This window comes from Triticum aestivum, chromosome 1D, assembly GCF_018294505.1.
Source record: "Triticum aestivum cultivar Chinese Spring chromosome 1D, IWGSC CS RefSeq v2.1, whole genome shotgun sequence".
Taxonomy (NCBI): domain Eukaryota; kingdom Viridiplantae; phylum Streptophyta; class Magnoliopsida; order Poales; family Poaceae; genus Triticum; species Triticum aestivum.
Window position 1 is genome coordinate 322,508,477 of NC_057796.1, and position 20,595 is coordinate 322,529,071.

Here is a 20,595-nt window from a genome sequence, read left to right on the forward strand (position 1 = left end):
ATCCCGGACGTCACGAGAGGTTCCGGAATGGTCCGGAGGTGAAGAATTATATATAGGAAGTCAAGTTTCGGCCACCGGGAAAGTTTCGGGGGTTACCGGTATTGTACCGGGACCACCGGAAGGGTCCCGGGGGTCCACCGGGTGGGGCCACCTATCCCGGAGGGCCCCGTGGGCTGAAAGTGGAAGGGAACCAGCCCTTAGTGGGCTGGGGCGCCCCCCTTGGGCCTCCCCCCATGCGCCTAGGGTTGGGAACCCTAGGGGGGAACTTCCCCCTTGCCTTGGGGGGCAAGGCACCCCTTCCCCCCTTTGGTCGCCGCCCCCCTTGGAGATCCCATCTCCCTGGGCCGGCGCCCCCCCAGGGGGCCTATATAAAGGGGGGGGAGGGAGGGCAGCAACACACAGCCTTGGGCGCCTCCCTCCTCCCCTGCAACACCTCTCTCTCTCTCTCTCGCAGAAGCTCGGTGAAGCCCTGCCGGAGACCCGCTACATCCACCACCACGCCGTCATGCTGTTGGATCTCCATCAACCTCTCCTTTCCCCTTGCTGGATCAAGAAGGAGGAGACGTTGCTGCACCGTACGTGTGTTGAACGCGGAGGTGCCGTCCGTTCGGCACTCGGTCATCGGTGATTTGGATCACGGCAAGTACGACTCCGTCATCCACGTTCATTGGAACGCTTCCGCTCGCGTACAAGGGTATGTAGATGCACTCCCTTCCCCTCGTTGCTAGTATACTCCATAGATGCATCTTGGTGAACGTAGGAAAATTTTAAAATTATGCTACGATTCCCAACAGTGGCATCATGAGCCAGGCCTATGCGTAGTTACTATGCACGAGTAGAACACAAAGCAGTTGTGGGCGTTGAGTTTGCCAATTCTTCTTGCCGCTACTAGTCGTTTCTTGTTTCGGCGGCATTGTAGGATGAAGCGGCCCGGACCGACCTTACACGTACGCTTACGTGAGACAGGTTCCACCGACTGACATGCACTAGTTGCATAAGGTGGCTAGCGGGTGTCTGTCTCTCCTACTTTAGTCGGAACGGATTCGATGAAAAGGGTCCTTATGAAGGGTAAATAGAAATTGGCAAATCACGTTGTGGTCAATACGTAGGTAAGAAAACGTTATTGCTAGAAACCTACAAACCACGTAAAAACTTGCAACAACAATTAGAGGTCGTCTAACTTGTTTTTGCAGCAAGTGCTATGTGATGTGATATGGCCAGAAGATGTGATGAATGATATATGTGATGTATGAGATTGATCATATTCTTGTAATAGGAATCACGACTTGCATGTCGATGAGTATGACAACCGGCAGGAGCCATAGGAGTTGTCTTTATTATTTTGCATGACCTGCGTGTCATTGAATAACGCCATGTAATTTACTTTACTTTGTTGCTAAACGCGTTAGCCATACAAGTAGAAGTAATCGTTGGCGTGACGACTTCATGAAGACACAATGATGGAGATCATGATGATGGAGATCATGGTGTCATGCCGGTGACGAAGATGATCATGGTGCCCCGAAGATGGAGATCAAAGGAGCATGATGATATTGGCCATATCATGTCACTATTTGATTGCATGTGATGTTTATCATGTTTTTGCATCTTATTTGCTTAGAACGACGGTAGTAAGTAAGATGATCCCTTATAATAATTTCAAGAAAGTGTTCACCCTAACTGTGCACCGTTGCGAAGGTTCATTGTTTCGAAGCACCACGTGATGATCGGGTGTGATAGATTCTAACGTTCGAATACAACGGGTGTTGACGAACCTAGCATGTACAGACATGGCCTCGGAACACACACAATACACTTAGGTTGACTTGACGAGCCTAGCATGTACAGACATGGCCTCGGAACACGGAGGACCGAAAGGTCGAGCATGAGTCGTATAGAAGATACGATCAACATGGAGATGTTCACCGATCTTGACTAGTCCGTCTCACGTGATGATCGGACACGGCCTAGTTGAATTCGGATCATGTTTCACTTAGATGACTAGAGGGATGTCTATCTGAGTGGGAGTTCATTAAATAATTTGATTAGATGAACTCAATTATCATGAACTTAGTCTAAAATCTTTACACTATGTATTGTAGATCAAATGGCCAACGTTGTCCTCAATTTCAACGCGTTCCTAGAGAAAACCAAGCTGAAAGATGATGGCAGCAACTATACGGACTGGGTCCGGAACCTGAGGATCATCCTCATAGTAGCCAAGAAAGATTATGTCTTAGAAGCACCGCTAGGTGAAGCACCAATCCCTGAGAACCAAGACGTTATGAACGCTCGGCAGCAGCGTGCTGATGATTACTCCCTCGTTCAGTGCGGCATGCTTTACAGCTTAGAGCCGGGTCTCCAAAAGCGTTTTGAAAAACATGGAGCATATTTGATGTTCGAGGAGCTGAAACTGGTTTTTCAAGCTCATGCCCGGGTCGAGAGATATGATGTCTCCGACAAGTTCTTCAGCTGTAAAATGGAGGAGAATAGTTCTGTTAGTGAGCACATACTCAGAATGTCTAGGTTGCACAACCGCTTGTCTCAGCTGGGAGTTAATCTCCCGGATGACGCGGTCATTGACAGAATCCTCCAGTCGCTTCCACCAAGCTACAAGAGCTTTGTGATGAACTTCAATATGCAAGGGATGGAAAAGACCATTCCTGAGGTATATTCAATGCTGAAATCAGCTGAGGTAGAGATCAGAAAAGAACATCAAGTGTTGATGGTGAATAAAACCACTAAGTTCAAGAAGGGCAAGGGTAAGAAGAACTTCAAGAAGGACGGCAAGGGAGTTGCCGCGCCCGGTAAACCAGTTACTGGGAAGAAGTCAAAGCATGGACCCAAGCCCGAGACTGAGTGCTTTTATTGCAAGGGAAGTGGTCACTGGAAGCGGAACTGCCCCAAATACTTAGCGGACAAGAAGGCCGGCAACGCCAAAGGTATATGTGATATACATGTAATTGATGTGTACCTTACCAGTACTCGTAGTAGCTCCTGGGTATTTGATACCGGTGCGGTTGCTCATATTTGTAACTCAAAACAGGAACTACGGAATAAACGGAGCTGGCGAAGGATGAGGTGACGATGCGCGTCGGGAATGGTTCCAAGGTCGATGTGATCGCCGTCGGCACGCTACCTCTGCATCTACCTACGGGATTAGTTTTAAACCTAAATAATTGTTATTTAGTGCCAGCTTTGAGCATGAACATTGTATCTGGATCTCGTTTAATTCGAGATGGCTACTCATTTAAATCCGAGAATAATGGTTGTTCTGTTTATTTGAGAAATATGTTTTATGGTCATGCCCCGCTGGTCAATGGTTTATTTTTGATGAATCTCGAACGTGATGTTACACATGTTCATAGTGTGAATACCAAAAGATATAAAGTTGATAACGATAGTCCCACATACTTGTGGCACTGCCGCCTTGGTCACATTGGTGTCAAGCGCATGAAGAAGCTCCATGCAGATGGACTTTTGAAGTCTCTTGATTACGAATCATTTGACACGTGCGAACCATGCCTCATGGGTAAGATGACCAAGACTCCGTTCTCCGGAACAATGGAGCGAGCAACCAACTTATTGGAAATCATACATACCGATGTGTGCGGTCCAATGAGTGTTGAGGCTCACGGAGGATATCGTTATGTTCTCACTCTCACTGATGATTTAAGTAGATATGGGTATGTCTACCTAATGAAACACAAGTCTGAAACCTTTGAAAATTTCAAGGAATTTCAGAGTGAAGTTGAGAATCAACGTGACAGGAAAATAAAATTCTTACGATCAGATCGTGGTGGAGAATATTTAAGTCACGAGTTTGGTGCACACTTAAGGAAATGTGGAATAGTTTCACAACTCACGCCGCCTGGAACACCTCAGAGAAATGGTGTGTCCGAACGTCGTAATTGCACTCTATTGGATATGGTGCGATCTATGATGTCTCTTACCGATTTACCGCTCTCATTTTGGGGTTATGCTTTAGAGACTGCCGCATTCACTTTAAATAGGGCACCGTCTAAATCCGTTGAGACGACACCGTATGAATTATGGTTTGGGAAGAAACCTAAGCTGTCGTTTCTAAAAGTTTGGGGATGCGATGCTTATGTCAAGAAACTTCAACCTGAAAAGCTCGAACCCAAGTCGGAAAAATGCGTCTTCATAGGATACCCTAAGGAAACTATTGGGTATACCTTCTACCTCAGATCCGAGGGCAAGATCTTCGTTGCCAAGAATGGGTCCTTTCTAGAGAAGGAGTTTCTCTCGAAAGAATTGAGTGGGAGGAAAGTGGAACTTGATGAGGTGATAGTCACCCCTTCCGAACCGGAAAGTAGCGCAGCGCGGGAAAATGTTCCTGTGGTGCCTACACCGACTAGGGAGGAAGTTAATGATGATGATCATGAAGTTTCGGATCAAGTTACTGAACTTCGTAGGTCCACAAGGACACGTTCCGCACCAGAGTGGTACGGCAACCCTGTCCTGGAAATCATGTTGTTAGACAACGGTGAACCTTCGAACTATGAAGAAGCGATAGAGGGCCCGGATTCCGACAAATGGCTAGAAGCCATGAAATCCGAGATAGAATCCATGTATGAAAACAAAGTATGGACTTTGACTGACTTGCCCGATGAGCGGCGAGCCATAGAAAACAAATGGATCTTTAAGAAGAAGACGGACGCAGATGGTAATGTGACCATCTACAAAGCTCGACTTGTCGCTAAGGGTTATCGACAAGTTCAAGGGGTTGACTACGATGAGACTTTCTCACCCGTAGCGAAGCTGAAGTCCGTCCGAATCATGTTAGCACTTGCCGCATACTATGATTATGAGATATGGCAGATGGACGTCAAAACGGCATTCCTTAACGGCTTCCTTAAGGAAGAGTTGTATATGATGCAGCCGGAAGGTTTTGTCGATCCTAAGAATGCTAACAAAGTATGCAAGCTCCAGCGCTCAATCTATGGGCTGGTGCAAGCATCTCGGAGTTGGAACATTCGCTTTGATGAGATGATCAAAGCGTTTGGGTTTACACAGACTTATGGAGAAGCCTGTGTTTACAAGAAAGTGAGTGGGAGCTCTGTAGCATTTCTCATATTATATGTGGATGACATACTGTTGATGGGAAATGATATAGAATTCTTGGAGAGTATAAAGGCCTATTTGAATAAGTGTTTTTCAATGAAGGACCTTGGAGAAGCTGCTTATATATTAGGCATCAAGATCTATAGAGATAGATCAAGACGCCTCATTGGTCTTTCACAGAGTACATACCTTGACAAGATATTGAAGAAGTTCAATATGGATCAGTCCAAGAAGGGGTTCTTGCCTGTATTGCAAGGTGTGCAGTTGAGCACGGCTCAATGCCCGACCACGGCAGAAGATAGAGAAAAGATGAGTGTCATCCCCTATGCCTCGGCCATAGGGTCTATTATGTATGCCATGCTGTGTACCAGACCTGATGTAAACCTTGCCGTAAGTTTGGTAGGAAGGTACCAAAGTAATCCCGGCATGGAACACTAGACAGCGGTCAAGAATATCCTGAAGTACCTGAAGAGGACTAAGGATATGTTTCTCGTTTATGGAGGTGACGAAGAGCTCGTCGTAAAGGGTTACGTCGATGCTAGCTTCGACACAGATCTGGATGACTCGAAGTCACAAACCGGATACGTGTATTTTTGAATGGAGGAGCAGTAAGCTGGTGAAGTTGCAAGCAAAGCGTCGTGGCGGGATCTACATGTGAAGCGGAGTACATGGCAGCCTCGGAGGCAGCACAGGAAGCAGTCTGGATGAAGGAGTTCATTACCGACCTAGGGGTGATTCCCAATGCGTCGGGCCCGATGACTCTCTTCTGTGACAACACTGGAGCCATTGCCCTTGCGAAGGAGCCCAGGTTTCACAGGAAGACCAGGCATATCAAGCGTCGCTTCAACTCCATTCGTGAAAGTGTTCAAAATGGAGACATAGATATTTGTAAAGTACATACGGACCTGAATGTAGCAGATCCGTTGACTAAACCTCTCCCTAGGGCAAAACATGATCAACACCAGGACGCAATGGGTGTTCGATTCATCACAATGTAACTAGATTATTGACTCTAGTGCAAGTGGGAGACTGTTGGAAATATGCCCTATAGGCAATAATAAATGGTTATTATTATATTTCTTTGTTCATGATAATAGTCTATTATTCATGCTATAATTGTATTGTCCGAAAATCGTAATACATGTGTGAATACATAGACCACAACGTGTCCCTAGTAAGCCTCTAGTTGACTAGCTCGTTGATCAACAGATAGTCATGGTTTCCTGACTATGGACATTGGATGTCATTGATAACGGGATCACATCATTAGGAGAATGATGTGATGGACAAGACCCAATCCTAAGCATAGCACAAAAGATCGTGTAGTTTCGTTTGCTAGAGCTTTTCCAATGTCAAGTATCTTTTCCTTAGACCATGAGATCGTGCAACTCCCGGATACCGTAGGAGTGCTTTGGGTGTGCCAAACGTCACAACGTAACTGGGTGACTATAAAGGTGCACTACAGGTATCTCCGAAAGTGTCTGTTGGGTTGGCACGGATCGAGACTGGGATTTGTCACTCCGTGTGACGGAGAGGTATCTCTGGGCCCACTCGGTAATGCATCATCATAATGAGCTCAATGTGACTAAGGCGTTAGTCACGGGATCATGCATCGCGGTACGAGTAAAGAGACTTGCCGGTAACGAGATTGAACAAGGTATTGGGATACCGACGATCGAATCTCGGGCAAGTAACATACCGATTGACAAAGGGAATTGCATACGGATTGATTGAATCCTCGACACCGTGGTTCATCCGATGAGATCATCGTGGAACATGTGGGAGCCAACATGGGTATCCAGATCCCGCTGTTGGTTATTGACCGGAGAGGCGTCTCGGTCATGTCTGCATGTCTCCCGAACCCGTAGGGTCTACACACTTAAGGTTCGGTGACGCTAGGGTTGTAGAGATATATGTATGCAGAAACCCGAAAGTTGTTCGGAGTCCCGGATGAGATCCCGGACGTCACGAGAGGTTCCGGAATGGTCCGGAGGTGAAGAATTATATATAGGAAGTCAAGTTTCGGCCACCGGGAAAGTTTCGGGGGTTACCGGTATTGTACCGGGACCACCGGAAGGGTCCCGGGGGTCCACCGGGTGGGGCCACCTATCCCGGAGGGCCCCGTGGGCTGAAAGTGGAAGGGAACCAGCCCTTAGTGGGCTGGGGCGCCCCCCTTGGGCCTCCCCCATGCGCCTAGGGTTGGGAACCCTAGGGGGGACTTCCCCCTTGCCTTGGGGGGAAGGCACCCCTTCCCCCCTTTGGCCGCCGCCCCCCCTTGGAGATCCCATCTCCCTGGGCCGGCGCCCCCCCAGGGGGCCTATATAAAGGGGGGAGGGAGGGCAGCAACACACAGCCTTGGGCGCCTCCCTCCTCCCCTGCAACACCTCTCTCTCTCTCTCGCAGAAGCTCGGTGAAGCCCTGCCGGAGACCCGCTACATCCACCACCACGCCGTCGTGTTGTTGGATCTCCATCAACCTCTCCTTTCCCCTTGCTGGATCAAGAAGAAGGAGACGTTGCTGCACCGTACGTGTGTTGAACGCGGAGGTGCCGTCCGTTCGGCACTCGGTCATCGGTGATTTGGATCACGGCGAGTACGACTCCGTCATCCACGTTCATTGGAACGCTTCCGCTCGCGATCTACAAGGGTATGTAGATGCACTCCCTTCCCCTCGTTGCTAGTATACTCCATAGATGCATCTTGGTGAACGTAGGAAAATTTTAAAATTATGCTACGATTCCCAACAGGGCCCACATGTAAGATAATCGTTTGTTTGACCGTTTACTTTGACCGTTAACTTACATGTGGGTCCCACATGTAAGTTTTGTAAAAAGCAATCAGGTCCTTATAAGTTTTCTGAAAAAGCAATCAGGTCCCTGTGAGTTTTCTGAAAAAGCAATCGGGTCCCCGCGGCAGCCGGGAGCTCGATCCCTCTCGGCAGGGCAGCGCTGCCTCCTCCGGCGGCGAGCCGCACCCACAGCGGCGGAATCCACGCCGTGCACCACCTGAGGCCGGCGAGCCGCACCCGCAACGGCCGCCATGCCGGGCATCCCCTGCAGCGGCGAGCCGCGCCCGCAACAGCCGCCATGTCGTGCCTCACCTGCATGCGCCGCTGCCACGCCATGGCTCGCGCCTCCCGTGCCTCGCCTGCGGCCACCGCCACGCCATGACTCGCGGACGAGGCTGGCCTCGTCACCACCAGGAGCTCCGGCTCGGGGGAAAGGGTCGCCGGCCTGGGAGGGGATTGGGGAGAGTCGCCGGCTCAGGGGGAGGGTCGCCGGCCTGGGAGGGGAGGGGGTCGCCGGCTCTGGAGGGGAGGGAGGTCGCCGGCTCGGGAGGGGAGATGGCCGGGACGGGAGACATAGGGGGAGGGAAGAGAAGAGAGGGAGAGGAAGAAGAAAGAGAAGAGGAAGATGCAACTTACATGTGGGCCCCACATGTAAGTTAACGGTCAAACTAAGGTCAAACTAACGGTGTGTTTAGATGCGGGCCCGACCTGTCATAATCGGTATCAACTGATGAAGACTGGACAATTTGGGTTTTCTGAAACAGCCGACCACCCGTTTGGTAGTTATTTGAGAAAAAATAAAAACCGATAGTTTTTGAACCCCTAGCCCGTAAAGTAGTAGTTTTATGCTATTTACTCTGAGAGGTCAGACAGATCTTCACCACAGAGCTGTAAGAGTGGCCGACTCCTTGCCTTGTCAGAATTTTGTCTGGTACTGGTAGGAATCGATGCTGTAATTTGTACGGTTATACATTAGTGGTTGGATTAATGACCGTACATTCTATTCTCACGGCACACATGCAAGGCGTGTGGGTGCATGATGCTGTGCCGCTGCAATCATCGGATCCGCGGTGAACGGGAGAAGACCCGTGCATGCATGGAACAGTACTGTTCTTTTATTTATTTATTATATCTTTTTCTGCGGGTGAAAGAAAACCCCTACTCTTTCACCGGATGAATTCTTCTGTAATTCTGACAAGTGAGTGTTTTAGACGTGCCTACTTGTAGCCGACGAACAAAAAAAAAATCATGTACTCTCTTCGATCTAAAATAAGTGTCGCAGTTTTGAACTAATGTTAGTATTATTACCATGAACAATTCGATGAAAACAATCGGAGATCTAATGAAGCTGTTCATCTTCCTTTTACTAGTGCAATACATGACTCGAGCTGCTCTAGGTGTTTTGCGGTTGTTAAACGGCCAGCGGGGGATGAACGACATGAATCACACCCACACACCCAAGGAAAACTTGTAGTAATCCACTTTGCTTGCGGTGCGATCTTATCCTAGGTACCAGCAGCTGGCCTACGAGGCGAAAGAAACTAAAAGGCGCCTCGTCACAAGCTGGATCGACATGTTGGCCCCGATCTTGGCCGCATGCAAAAGGGGGCTCAAGCAAACAAACCACGCATGGAATTATTGGGCTGCTCCTTTTGCGACGTACAAAACGTCTGGAAAAAGGTTTGCTAACCCCAACAACAACCTGGACATGCATGAGCATGGTGTACGTACGCACGCACACATGCACGGCACACCCACTTTGCCGAGATCTTCCAAGACAGCAAGCTTTGGTTCATTCTATAATGCCGTTATATTGCCGTTGTAGTGGGTTATTGGGTTTTCCTCTTGTATGCCGAAAAACAAACTTCGGTATTATTACATGGACCATCAGAAATCTTGGTAAACTTAATAGCTAGGGATGTTCTTCTGGTCCTTCATCCACATGCATGTCATTTACTGTATATCCCTGCGGCACGCTAGTCTTTGTTCTCTCCACACCTGCAGTGCACCCACCGCGTCCACCCTGAAACCACCTCCACATTCATGCTGCTCTGCTGCTGGATTATGTGGCAGAATTAGATCATCGTCTTCTTCAAGGACATGGAGTTCCTTACCTCCAGCTCATGTGAGCATGGTGAACAGTAAAATTTAGGAAGATAGAAAAGTCTGAAATGATCCACACTTGAAAGTCATTTTTGGTAAAAGTCATACAACATGCAATTCAGAAGAAGGAAAAGAAAAAAGGCAGCCTAGCAGCATTTTCTAGGGAACATACCCTGCATGTGCACACACGCAAAATGGCGGGATGTAGAAAATCAAGGCGCCCTGCATCACGAGCTCCTCCCAACGGCAAGAAAAGGCCAGGATGACTTTTGATTAGTAGGAGTAGTACACTTTGCATGGCATAACGCTCCAAGGGTCACAGGACGATTCCTTCCATGGCCAGTCCAGCCCCGGACGCAACGCAGCAGATCCACCGGTGGAGTACGTAGACATGGAAGGGAATGGGTAACAGTTACTGATGCCAGTCTAGTGGTAGATCGAGCAACGACACGTACTGCCAGCGCTTCTTCTGCTCACCTGCTTCCAGAACGCACCCCCCGTACACGCACAAGGATCAGATCAGTCACATTGCCCATGTCGACGAACCGGACGTTTTCACCTCGTGGCTGCATGCATGGCGACCTGCATGATCACATGCACGCATCATGAATGCATTCAGAATCCTGCACTGCACTGCGGAGTAAACGGACGCTCTGGAAACAAGTGTTAGTAAGTGCAAATTGTTGCACGTGGGGGGTGGGAAAAACAGCTCCAGGCCGGTGGCCGGGCTCAGATCGCATGAATTTCCGGCGATCCCGAAGGAAGGAACAGCGTGGTGGGCTGAAATTGGTGCCGTCTAGACGTCGCCCGCTGAAAATGCGTGTCGAGAGGAGACTAGGCACGCACGCTCGTGACGCATAGACTTTTGGGAAGCAATTGTCCGATCTGAATCCGATGCCGTAAGGAGGAGGGGCAGCAAACAGCGATGGAATGGAACTATCAGTCTAGTCTACCACACAGACACAGCATCAATTATCAGTACCGAGACTTGAACCTCAGCCAAGCAGCAGCATGGGGAATCCGTGCCGTACAGGGGAGAACAAGAGGATGACAGCCCGGTGACACGCGGGGCAGACCTTCCATTCCATGCAACGCTACCATGTAGAGTACTCCTACTAGAAACAAAGCTGGGCCATGCATGATGTTCTCTCAAGACTACATATCGTTGTTTTTTAATAAAGAAAGCTTCAAAGTTAGGCCCGAGTTCCATCGGGCATCTCCAATGGTGGATTCCTACCCCGCCTTTGTATGTCTGGACTGGACAGAACAGTTCGGACACTTTGGGCCTTGAACACGGATGCATATATTGGACCGGATACGTGCGGACATCCGAAATTGCCCGATTCAACACCAAATTAAGGGGTGGAGTAGGGGAGTAGACGTTCTGCCACGTCGCTCCAACAACCCGGCCCCAATTGGTCTTCAGCTGGATCTCATCTCTCACTGTCACTCCACTCTCCTCCTCTCCTCAAACCCTAGCCGCCGCACCACCGCTTTCGATCATTGCCCCGTCACGATGGCCAACAAGATGATGCTGGAGGAGCTTGCCCGCACCCGCATGATGTGGTACCACTTAGAGGTATTGTTGCCCCGCCACGATAACGGATCCGGTGGCACAGGGAGCCCAGGCTCCAATCCATGGCGGCGCGGAGACACGTCGCCGCCGTGCGCGCAAGGCGATGGAGAAGGCGCGAGTGCGACACTGCAGCTAGGGCGGCTTCCACAACTAGCGCGACGGCAACGATGCTCTCATTGGTCTACGAAAGCGATGCCAATAAGGTCACCGCTCGCTATTTAGTCTTTTAATTTTAGTTTAGGTTAAGTTCCAATGTAATATATGGAACTAGTTAAATTTCTTCAGTTTTGCATGTAATATAGTGAACTAGTCTAAATTTCATCTAAATTCACTGTTTCAAATTAAAGGGCCAGCTTTGGAGGACCGGCACCCGACCGGCTATCCGCAAGTACGTCCAAACTGTGTCTATGGACATTTGAGAGCGTCCGTTTGATGAGTACCCTAATGGGTAAGAGCATCTCCAGCCGTTGGCCCCCCAGAGGTGCCTAAAATCGCCGCCTGGAGGTGAGCCGGCGCAAAAAATCGGCCGGGGACGAGTTGGTCCCCAGCTGCCCGCCCCAGGGTCGTCCCAGGCGCGTTCAAAAAAGGCAAAAATATAGCAAATTTTGGCAAAGTTCGGCATATATTACATAATAGTCGCGGATTTTTATTACATAATAGTTCTAATTAAAAAAGAAACTGGCCGAACACGGAATAGTCGCCGTCGTCGCCGCCATCCTCACCGCCGCCGTCGTCGTCGGGCTTCTCCTCCTTGACGCGGCCGTCCCTAGTGGACCCCTGACCGGCGTCGCCAACGCGGACTGGTGGCGGCGGCGCGTCGTCGTCGTCGCTGTCCTCGATGACGACGACTCCTCCTTCGTCGCGGCCCCGGCATCGCTGCGCGAATCGCCGCAGGGCGGCGCACTGGCGCTCCCTCGCCATCTTCAGGGAGTCCGCGCGCGCCCATTCTAGGGCCGCGTCGTCGTCGCCGCCGTGCTCCGTCTTCACCGCGGGGAGGCCCGGCTCCGTCTTGGGCTTGACGAAGCGCGGAGGAGCCGACAAGGAGGCGCGCCGGCCGCCCTCGTTGATGACGATGCCGGCACTGCGAGTGCGCCGGCCGAGCGGCGTCGCCCCGTGACGCGCCGCCCGTGAGGAATAAATGGTAAGGCTGACCGGCGGCAGCCTTGCCATTGATTCCCCGCGGGAAACCGAGGCGTTGGGGGAAGACGACGCGCAGTGTCGCTGACGCGGCGGGCCTGCGGCTCTTTCGCGCCAAAACCGCTCGCCCCGGCGCCCCCCAGCGCGCCGGGTTCGGCCTGGGTCCGCCGGCGCTAATTTCGGCCCAGGCCGGCGAAAACCGGGCTCCTGGGGGCACGACTGGGCCGATTTTTCTGCGCCGGCGCGAAAAAATAGCCTGGGGAGGCCTTTCTGGGGGCGCGGCTGGAGATGCTCTAATGGCTTACCAATGACTTTCTTCAAAGCGTTCGAAGATGATATTCAGCACTGACCGTGGCTGAAATATCATCTCTGGCCCCGCAGGTCATCTTCAGATGTCATGGTACCATTTAGTAGTACAAACTTATTTGCGATAGTGAGCTAGTAATTTCCTATCAGAAAAATCAAATGCCAACAAAATGAAGACTAAACAACCAATTCAATTGGAAAGCGCAACCCACACAGATCAATTTAAATGTGCCTTATTGGTTGATGACAACTTCTAAAAGTAAGCATCAATGAGAACTGGGAAGTACACATTTCTGACCAATTTTTTTTTACTGAAATCACTTAGCAGATCATGAAAGTTTAGGACAGACAAGCCTACCACGGAACAATAGAGCGTCACAACACCGATGCTTGTTTAGATGCAAGCGCATTTCCCAGTACAGAATCCTGAGAGATCCAAGGTAGACAGCCACATAACAAGACAAACCCCAGGTGCCTACAAAACTCTGTCCTCTGCATGCCTGCTCTCCATCATTTCAAAGTTTCAAATCAAAACAAACGCACTACCACAAAATCTCAAGTCTCAGCTCGAATGAAACATGATATGAATTAATGATGAAGCCCAGGCAGCAGAAATCAGTAAATAAATCCTCCAAAAACCGTACCAATTCATCCGGGAAAAACTTTATGGTTCCAGTGACTTGCCTGGGTAACGTGATTTAGGGCGGCTAGAAATTGTTCTCAAGACAGAGTAGGCAAAACATGATGGCTTGTACTACTTGCGAAAAGGAATACAAGTGCTGCACCTATGTTGTTGACCACTACTATGACAGACGGCAGGAAATGGTCTTATTATAACTAGCCTATCAGTGACGCTTGCACAGTGGATAATGCAAACCTCCCCTATTTCAACGTAGACAGGATCTCCTCGGAAGGAATCTCAAGCGTAGCTCCGGCATGTGCCTTCTCAGGCTTCACAACTGCAACACCAAGTAAATGAATTGTCAGAACTAACCAACACAGCAGCTCGTAGTAGTAAACAAAAGATATGCAACCTTTGGTAATGCCTTATTATCTATATACCACATACAACAACGGATCAACATTTTAAGGGTTTACATAGCAGTATAATTATACTATAGTTTACTTCATCAAAGAGCGAAATCTGAAATCAATTGGTACAAGACTGTTGCCTGGACCCTGGAGCTGTCAGTACTATGGTTCTCCACATAAGGAAGTCACAAGCAAAGCACAAGTGAAGCCAATACTAGTCTGGAAAAAACAGTTTTCCATCATTAGCACCCTGCACAGCCATGGTTGTTGGCATGAGGTGTAACCTGGACCACTGCGACCAGATACAACAAGCAGTACTGATGTATTGCTACAGCCAAAACAAGGCCAGGGAATACTATGACAGTGTGATCCAGAGTATTGGTGATAACCATGGAACACGATCCCAATAATTAGAAAACTGCATTTATTGCAGACTCCTTGAACAAGAGGTGTCTGGTTTTGTAAAACAGGCTAATGCTACCCCAAAACCTTAACCTGCCTTTACCTTGAGCCTGTTCCTGCTCTTTTGGGTCAGCGATAAAAGGTCAATGTCAAAAAAATAGACAGATGTGTTTCCTCGTTTCAATCTTAATATAATATGGCCTTCAGTTTCAAATTCAATATTTCAATGCCAGTAAAATGATACACTGCAAAGAATATACATGCTACAAATCAGCTTTCAACTCGATATGTATCGGCAACATAAAAAAATTGGTGGCTCATTTGGCCATTAATTACTCTCTGCAATCTGTATAAACCATAACTACATTTTTGCCCTTTAGAGAAACCTTAATACAATAATTGTCTAAAGCTCAAGCACATAGTAAAATCACTGTGGAGTGAAAGAGGGGAGAACAGTACTAGATCAATTTTACAGGGGCAACTTTCATATGTTCCTGCCATTTAATTGTGAGATTGCTGCGAAGATGAAAAATATGCGACTGGATTATATGCTTGTGTGCGTGAGTGCTTCCATTATCTGAGATCTGTGCACTCTCTCACCACGCATTTACTGACATGGGGTAGAGAATATGCACAAATCTCAAGGCAGGAGGTACATTTTATGGGTGAGATAGTGGAAGCACTCTCGGACACATACAAGTATAGATGTTTTTTCCTAAGGGAGACTTCACTATTAATACTGTTACATTAAGCAATGTGTTATAAAAAAAATACATGACAACTGATAAATTAGGTTATATTATTAAAAAAAATGAGTAACAAACAGAACATATGTAAATGTTAAGAGTAGAATATTCAACGAGTCGCTTGTAGCTTTTCGCAGTCAATATATTTGTGCACTTTTCATTCATCAACAACTTCGTGAATACAGCAACATGGTGAAAGTCTCCTCACTTTGGGCCATTAGTTGGGAGTTTAAGGTAGGTTAAAGTGCATGATCACTAATAACCTACAAACAGGAATTTGCTAAAGAGCACTTCTCATACTCTTGACTCAATAAACACAATTTAACCATGGCATGTGGTTAAAAGATGGCATGCCACTGAATTAGTTAAAGTTTTAAACAAATGAAACCGTTCCAAGAAGAGATTCGAAATTTTTTCTGTACTAGTGTCCTGTAAAATGCATTGCAATTCCCATGCATGATCAAAACAGGAACCAAATCATTGGAACAGATCAACGGGAAGTGTGCACTCTTCCACCAAAATCAGCTGTTATAGGGCACTAGTTCTTGCACCACCTTGGGTCCTAATGCTGTACAACAATAATCTTTGCAACCACTAAGCTCAAGCCTCCATTATCACTGACTTTGGCTATGGTGCTTCTGGGCTACTTGAACTGCCATCAATGGAGGAAGGATGCAGAGGAGCCAGGTTATCAGAGCAAAGCACCTTCCAAAGGATTGGAATCCATTTTCATGGCATGGTAAGACAAGTTAATCCATTTCGAAGGGCATGGGTCCATCTGGACCTTATGTCTTTAGCTATAATATGTCACATTAAAATTCTGCCCTCAAACCATGCCAAGTTGCAAACTTCATCCTAAGGCGGTAAGGCCTAACATGTCGTTCTTCTAGGGCTGTTGTTCAGTTAAAGCTGGAAAATCGCATTGATATTGTGTTGCACCGTTTAAATCTAGTATCCTATCTATCACTACAAATTACAGCCAGGCATGAATCAGTAAATCCAGCAGTTCCAAGCGGTTAAACCCCATGCGAGAGCAGCCGATCAAGTAAAACCACTGCATAGGCTTATATTGTTTTGGTGAAATGCCACTTCATGTAGCCTGAATAATAACAGTATTTACATCTAATGGTACTTCTAAAGAACATCATTACTGTTAAGAGCTACTGAAGATTTCTAGCAGATATGGTACAAACTAGCAACTTCAATTTCTATTTGTACTTAAATACCTTTAGGGTTCGACATCTTATCTGTTTTAGAAAATTCGAATGTTACAATACCCACTCTGTAACTATCTGAAACATTTTATGAACCGAGCACTGCAGTTATCTTAGGGTCAGCGTCAATGTGCCAAATTAGCAACACCCCTGCTCCTCCGATCCTACCATCTTCAACTCCTAATTCGAGCCTACTCAGCGCTAATTCACCTAGCGACTGCTTCTAAGATGAACACGCAACGAAATATTTCAAAACCCTAAGATCCCAAACAGAAAGCATGCATAACAATCCAAGCGATATGTGGCGATTTGCATATATGATAATGGTAGTATTACCGAAGGATCCGGAGGGTGAGCGCTTAGCCTGGACGATCATGTTGGCGATGAAGTCCGCGGCCTCGCGGGCCTCGGAGAGGGCGCGGACGGCGTCCTCCGATCCCGGGGCGAGGCCGCGGTGATCCTCAAAGCGGCGTCGGATCTCCACGGCCGACTCCGTCAGCATCAGCTGGTCGCCTGAGAACGTCCGCCGCGCCGCCCGCAACACCGCCCGGTACGCCGCCAGCCCCTCCGCCGCCGCCGCCATTTTTTAGAGACGAAGAGGTGTGTGGCCTCGAGGCGTTGTAGTGGCACAAGAGTCTGCAAGCGCTTTGGCCATCCACGCCGACTAGCGTTTTAACTTAGCCCCCAAAAAAATCACCCTTTGTTTGTCCCTAAAAAATATATTACCCTTTGTTTATCCCTAAAAAAAACTTATGGCTGCGTTTGGGAGCTCATTTTTTTTTTAGTATTTGAAGAATACTATAGTCTTCTTAGAAACCACGGTTTTCAAAACTTTGAGGTGTCTAGCTTCAACAAATAGCCTTGACCACTTTTTTTCTAAAATGAAGAAAAAAACATGAGGTTTTTAGAAACTAAGGGGGTGTTTGGTTCAGAAGTCCTAGGACTTTTTCTAGTCCCAGGGACTAATCAAAAAAGACTCTCTAGTAGAGTCTTTTTCTAGTCCTGTAGAAAAAGTCCCTCCCGTTTGATTCCTAGGGACTTTTTCTAGTCTCTGGGACTAAAAAGTCCCTGAACCAAACACCCCCTAAAGTATTCATTGTGAAAGGATCGATATAGTTGACTAGAGGGGGGGGTGAATAGGCAACTAACTTTTTTTTAGCTTTTCTTTATCAAATTAAACTTTACATCAAAGTAAGTTGTCTAGATATGCAACTAGGTGAGCAACCTATATGATGCAACAATAGCAAGCACAAGAGCAAGCAAGGGATACAACACAATATAGCTTGCACAAGTAAAGGTGAGAGATAACCAAGAGCGGAGCCGGTGGAGACGAGGGTGTGTTACCGAAGTTCCTTCCCTTTGAGAGAAAGTACATCTTCGTTGGAGCGGTGTGGAGGCACAATGCTCCCCAAGAAGCCACTAGGGCCACCGTATTCTCCTCACGCCCTCACACAATGCGAGATGCCGTGATTCCACTATTGGTGCCCTTGAAGGCGGCAACTGAATCTTTACAAACAAGGTTGGGGCAATCTCCACAACTTAATTGGAGGCTCCCACGACACCACGAAGCTTCACCACAATGAAATATGGCTCCGAGGTGACCTCAACCGTCTAGGGTGCTCAAACGCCCAAGAGTAACAAGATCCGCAAAAGATTAGTGGGGGAATCAAATTTCTCTTGATGGAAGTGTAGATCGGGGCCTTCTCAACCAATCCCTAGAAAATCAACAAGTTTGATTGGCTAGGGAGAGAGATCGGGCAAAAATGAAGCTTTGACCAATAATGGAGCTTGGAAGGGAAGATGTCAACCCTAGGAAGAAGAAGACCCCCCTCCCCTTTATATAGGGGAGCAAAAATCCAACCGTTTTCTGCCCAGCCCGCAGCTAAGCGGTATTACCGCTCCTAGGCCTAAGACTACACAGAGTGTATCTACGGTAGTGCCGCTGGAGCGGTACTACCGCTGACCCGAGCGGTACTACCGCTTTGGGTCTTAGTCCTGGAGATGCAGCGGTAGTAGAGGGTGCCAGGGGCGGCAGTACCGTGCCAAGCGGTACTACCGTCCTAGTGCCACTCTACTACCGCTTGTGGCAAAGTGGGAACAGAACCTTGCACGTAAGAAAACCCCGCAAGCGGTAGTGAGGACGGTAGTACGGGTTGTAGTACTGCCGAAGCAGTACTACCGCCCGACTATCGTGAATTACAAACAAACAACCGAAAGTTGCACGCTCGGGGAAACCCTAAGCGATAGTACGGAAGTACCAGCGGTACTACCGTAGGCACAGGCGGTACTACCGCTAGCAAGGTTCTGAAAACACTACAAAAACATAAAAAGGGCTCCGGAGATGGGAAGGAGGCTGTGGGTGCATATAGGGACGTGTACGTGTTGATTCCACCCATACCTTTACGAAACGGACCCCCTCTTAATAGTACGGCTTTCGTACGACTCAAATCCACCAAAAAAGAAACGTAGAAAAACCATCTTCGAAAGGCTCCGAGGGGCGTCGAATCGTCTAGTGCCTAGCCATGAGATATCTGAAATGCTCAATGCACACGATTAGTCCGCAAATGCATTGTCATCAATCATCAAAACCACTTACGGAGAAATATGCCCTTACAATCTCCCCCTTTTAGGTGGATTGATGACAATACGGGATTTGCACAAAGAGATATATAATGAGCATGTAACATCCCAAATTTTCAATTTGGATTGTTATAAATAGGTCATTTATGCATATCATGTTTTTATCACATTTCGTTTTGCGATCCTCAAAATTCTAAGCAACTCAAGGACCCACGGAGAGAGTTGGGAATTTCGTTATTTTAATATCTGAGTTTTCTCAAATTTTGAAAAGAGGATCATTTGGTTTTAATTATTTTTCTCTTTAAAATATTTCATATTAAAATATATGAGAGGAGATAACATGAATTCTCCAAAATAAAAGAAATATTGGAGGAAAAATATTAAAATCAAATAAATAATTTTATTTGGATTTTATTGCTATTTTATTTGAGTTAGGAAAAAATATGTGTTTTTCAAAATTGCACTAGTGACCCAAATAAATGTTCACTTTGTCCGCAATATTATTAGAGGACCGTGAAAATTTATTTTAGGAATTTTGGACTCCGTTTAGTATTTCTTTTGTTAGTTTTTCCGCGTCAGGATTTATTTAAAAAAAAGTCAACCGACCTACCGGGCCGTGCCCGAGCCGGAGTCCTCCGGCCGGGGCTTTATAAGCCGCCAGCCCGCGACCCCGAGGCCCAAGCCGCCGCACCCTGCGCCCTAACCCTAGCCGCCGCCAGCCGCGTCGCCGCCACCGCTGCTGCCGCCTCCCGCGCCGTTGCCGCCGCCGTCGCCAAAGCCGCCGCCGCCGCATCGGATCTCGCCGCCGCCGTTGACCCCGCCGGTTGACCGGTCGGTTTTTTTCCTGGTTAACCCTGGTTTTTTTGTTTCGCGGTTTATTGTTTTAGATCGGTTCGTTCGGTTTTCCGTTGGTTTATTATATAGCGGACGTTCGTCCGTACATTCGTTTTAACGAACGCTGTTCGTCAGTTAGCCGTAGACAGCGAACGTTCGTTCGTTAGCCTGTTCGTCTCGTTTTATTTTCCAGGGTTTTTCCGCGATTATTTTCGATCGCGATTTCTGCCCTGATTTTCGTTTTAGTTTATCTTTTCGCTCGTTTATCCAAATCAGGTGAAACAAGCGCCTAGATCTTCGTCTCGAAGCCCTCTTTCTGTTTAACCAACTTGACCAAGATTTTGGTACTGTAAAATTTGACTTTAGTCCAGATTAGTAAACGGATCTTGTTTCTTTCGTAGTTTGAGTTTCGTTGCTCTGTTTGATTTGATTCTTTTTGCAAACCGGAGTTCTGCAGTTGAACTTTCTGGTTAGGTCTTTTTATTTGAGTTTTACCCGTGCATCTTTGCTTGAGTGCTTATGTATGCTATTGTTTGTGTGCGATAGGATTCCCGGAGTGCGAAGCGTGCTACTACGTGTCATTAGGTTTTGCGGATCGTCGGCAAGGCAAGTAACACATTGATCATACTCTTTCCATACCCAGTTTTTATGCATTAGTTACAATCTTCAAACACTGCATGATTATGATGTGATTAACTTGTGGGTATTGGGAAGTAGATGATGAGGTAGAACCTATTACATGTTTTATTATCAAACCCTTGGGAGTTACTTCTACGTTATGCTTATATTGCCA

At 47.7% G+C, this 20,595-nt stretch overlaps 1 protein-coding gene across 1 annotated transcript; it reads right to left on the reverse strand.

Moving 5' to 3' along the window:
* Positions 1-13,613: 13,613 nt before the first annotated feature.
* On the reverse strand, positions 13,614-17,050 carry LOC123181778 (mitochondrial zinc maintenance protein 1, mitochondrial). Its single transcript, XM_044594112.1, has 2 exons — positions 16,725-17,050; positions 13,614-13,953 (listed from the first exon to the last, which is right to left on the reverse strand). The coding sequence occupies exons 1-2, from the start codon at positions 16,969-16,971 to the stop codon at positions 13,877-13,879; spliced, it is 324 nt and encodes a 107-aa protein (XP_044450047.1). The 5' UTR covers positions 16,972-17,050; the 3' UTR covers positions 13,614-13,876.
* Between the last annotated feature and the right edge of the window lie 3,545 nt (positions 17,051-20,595).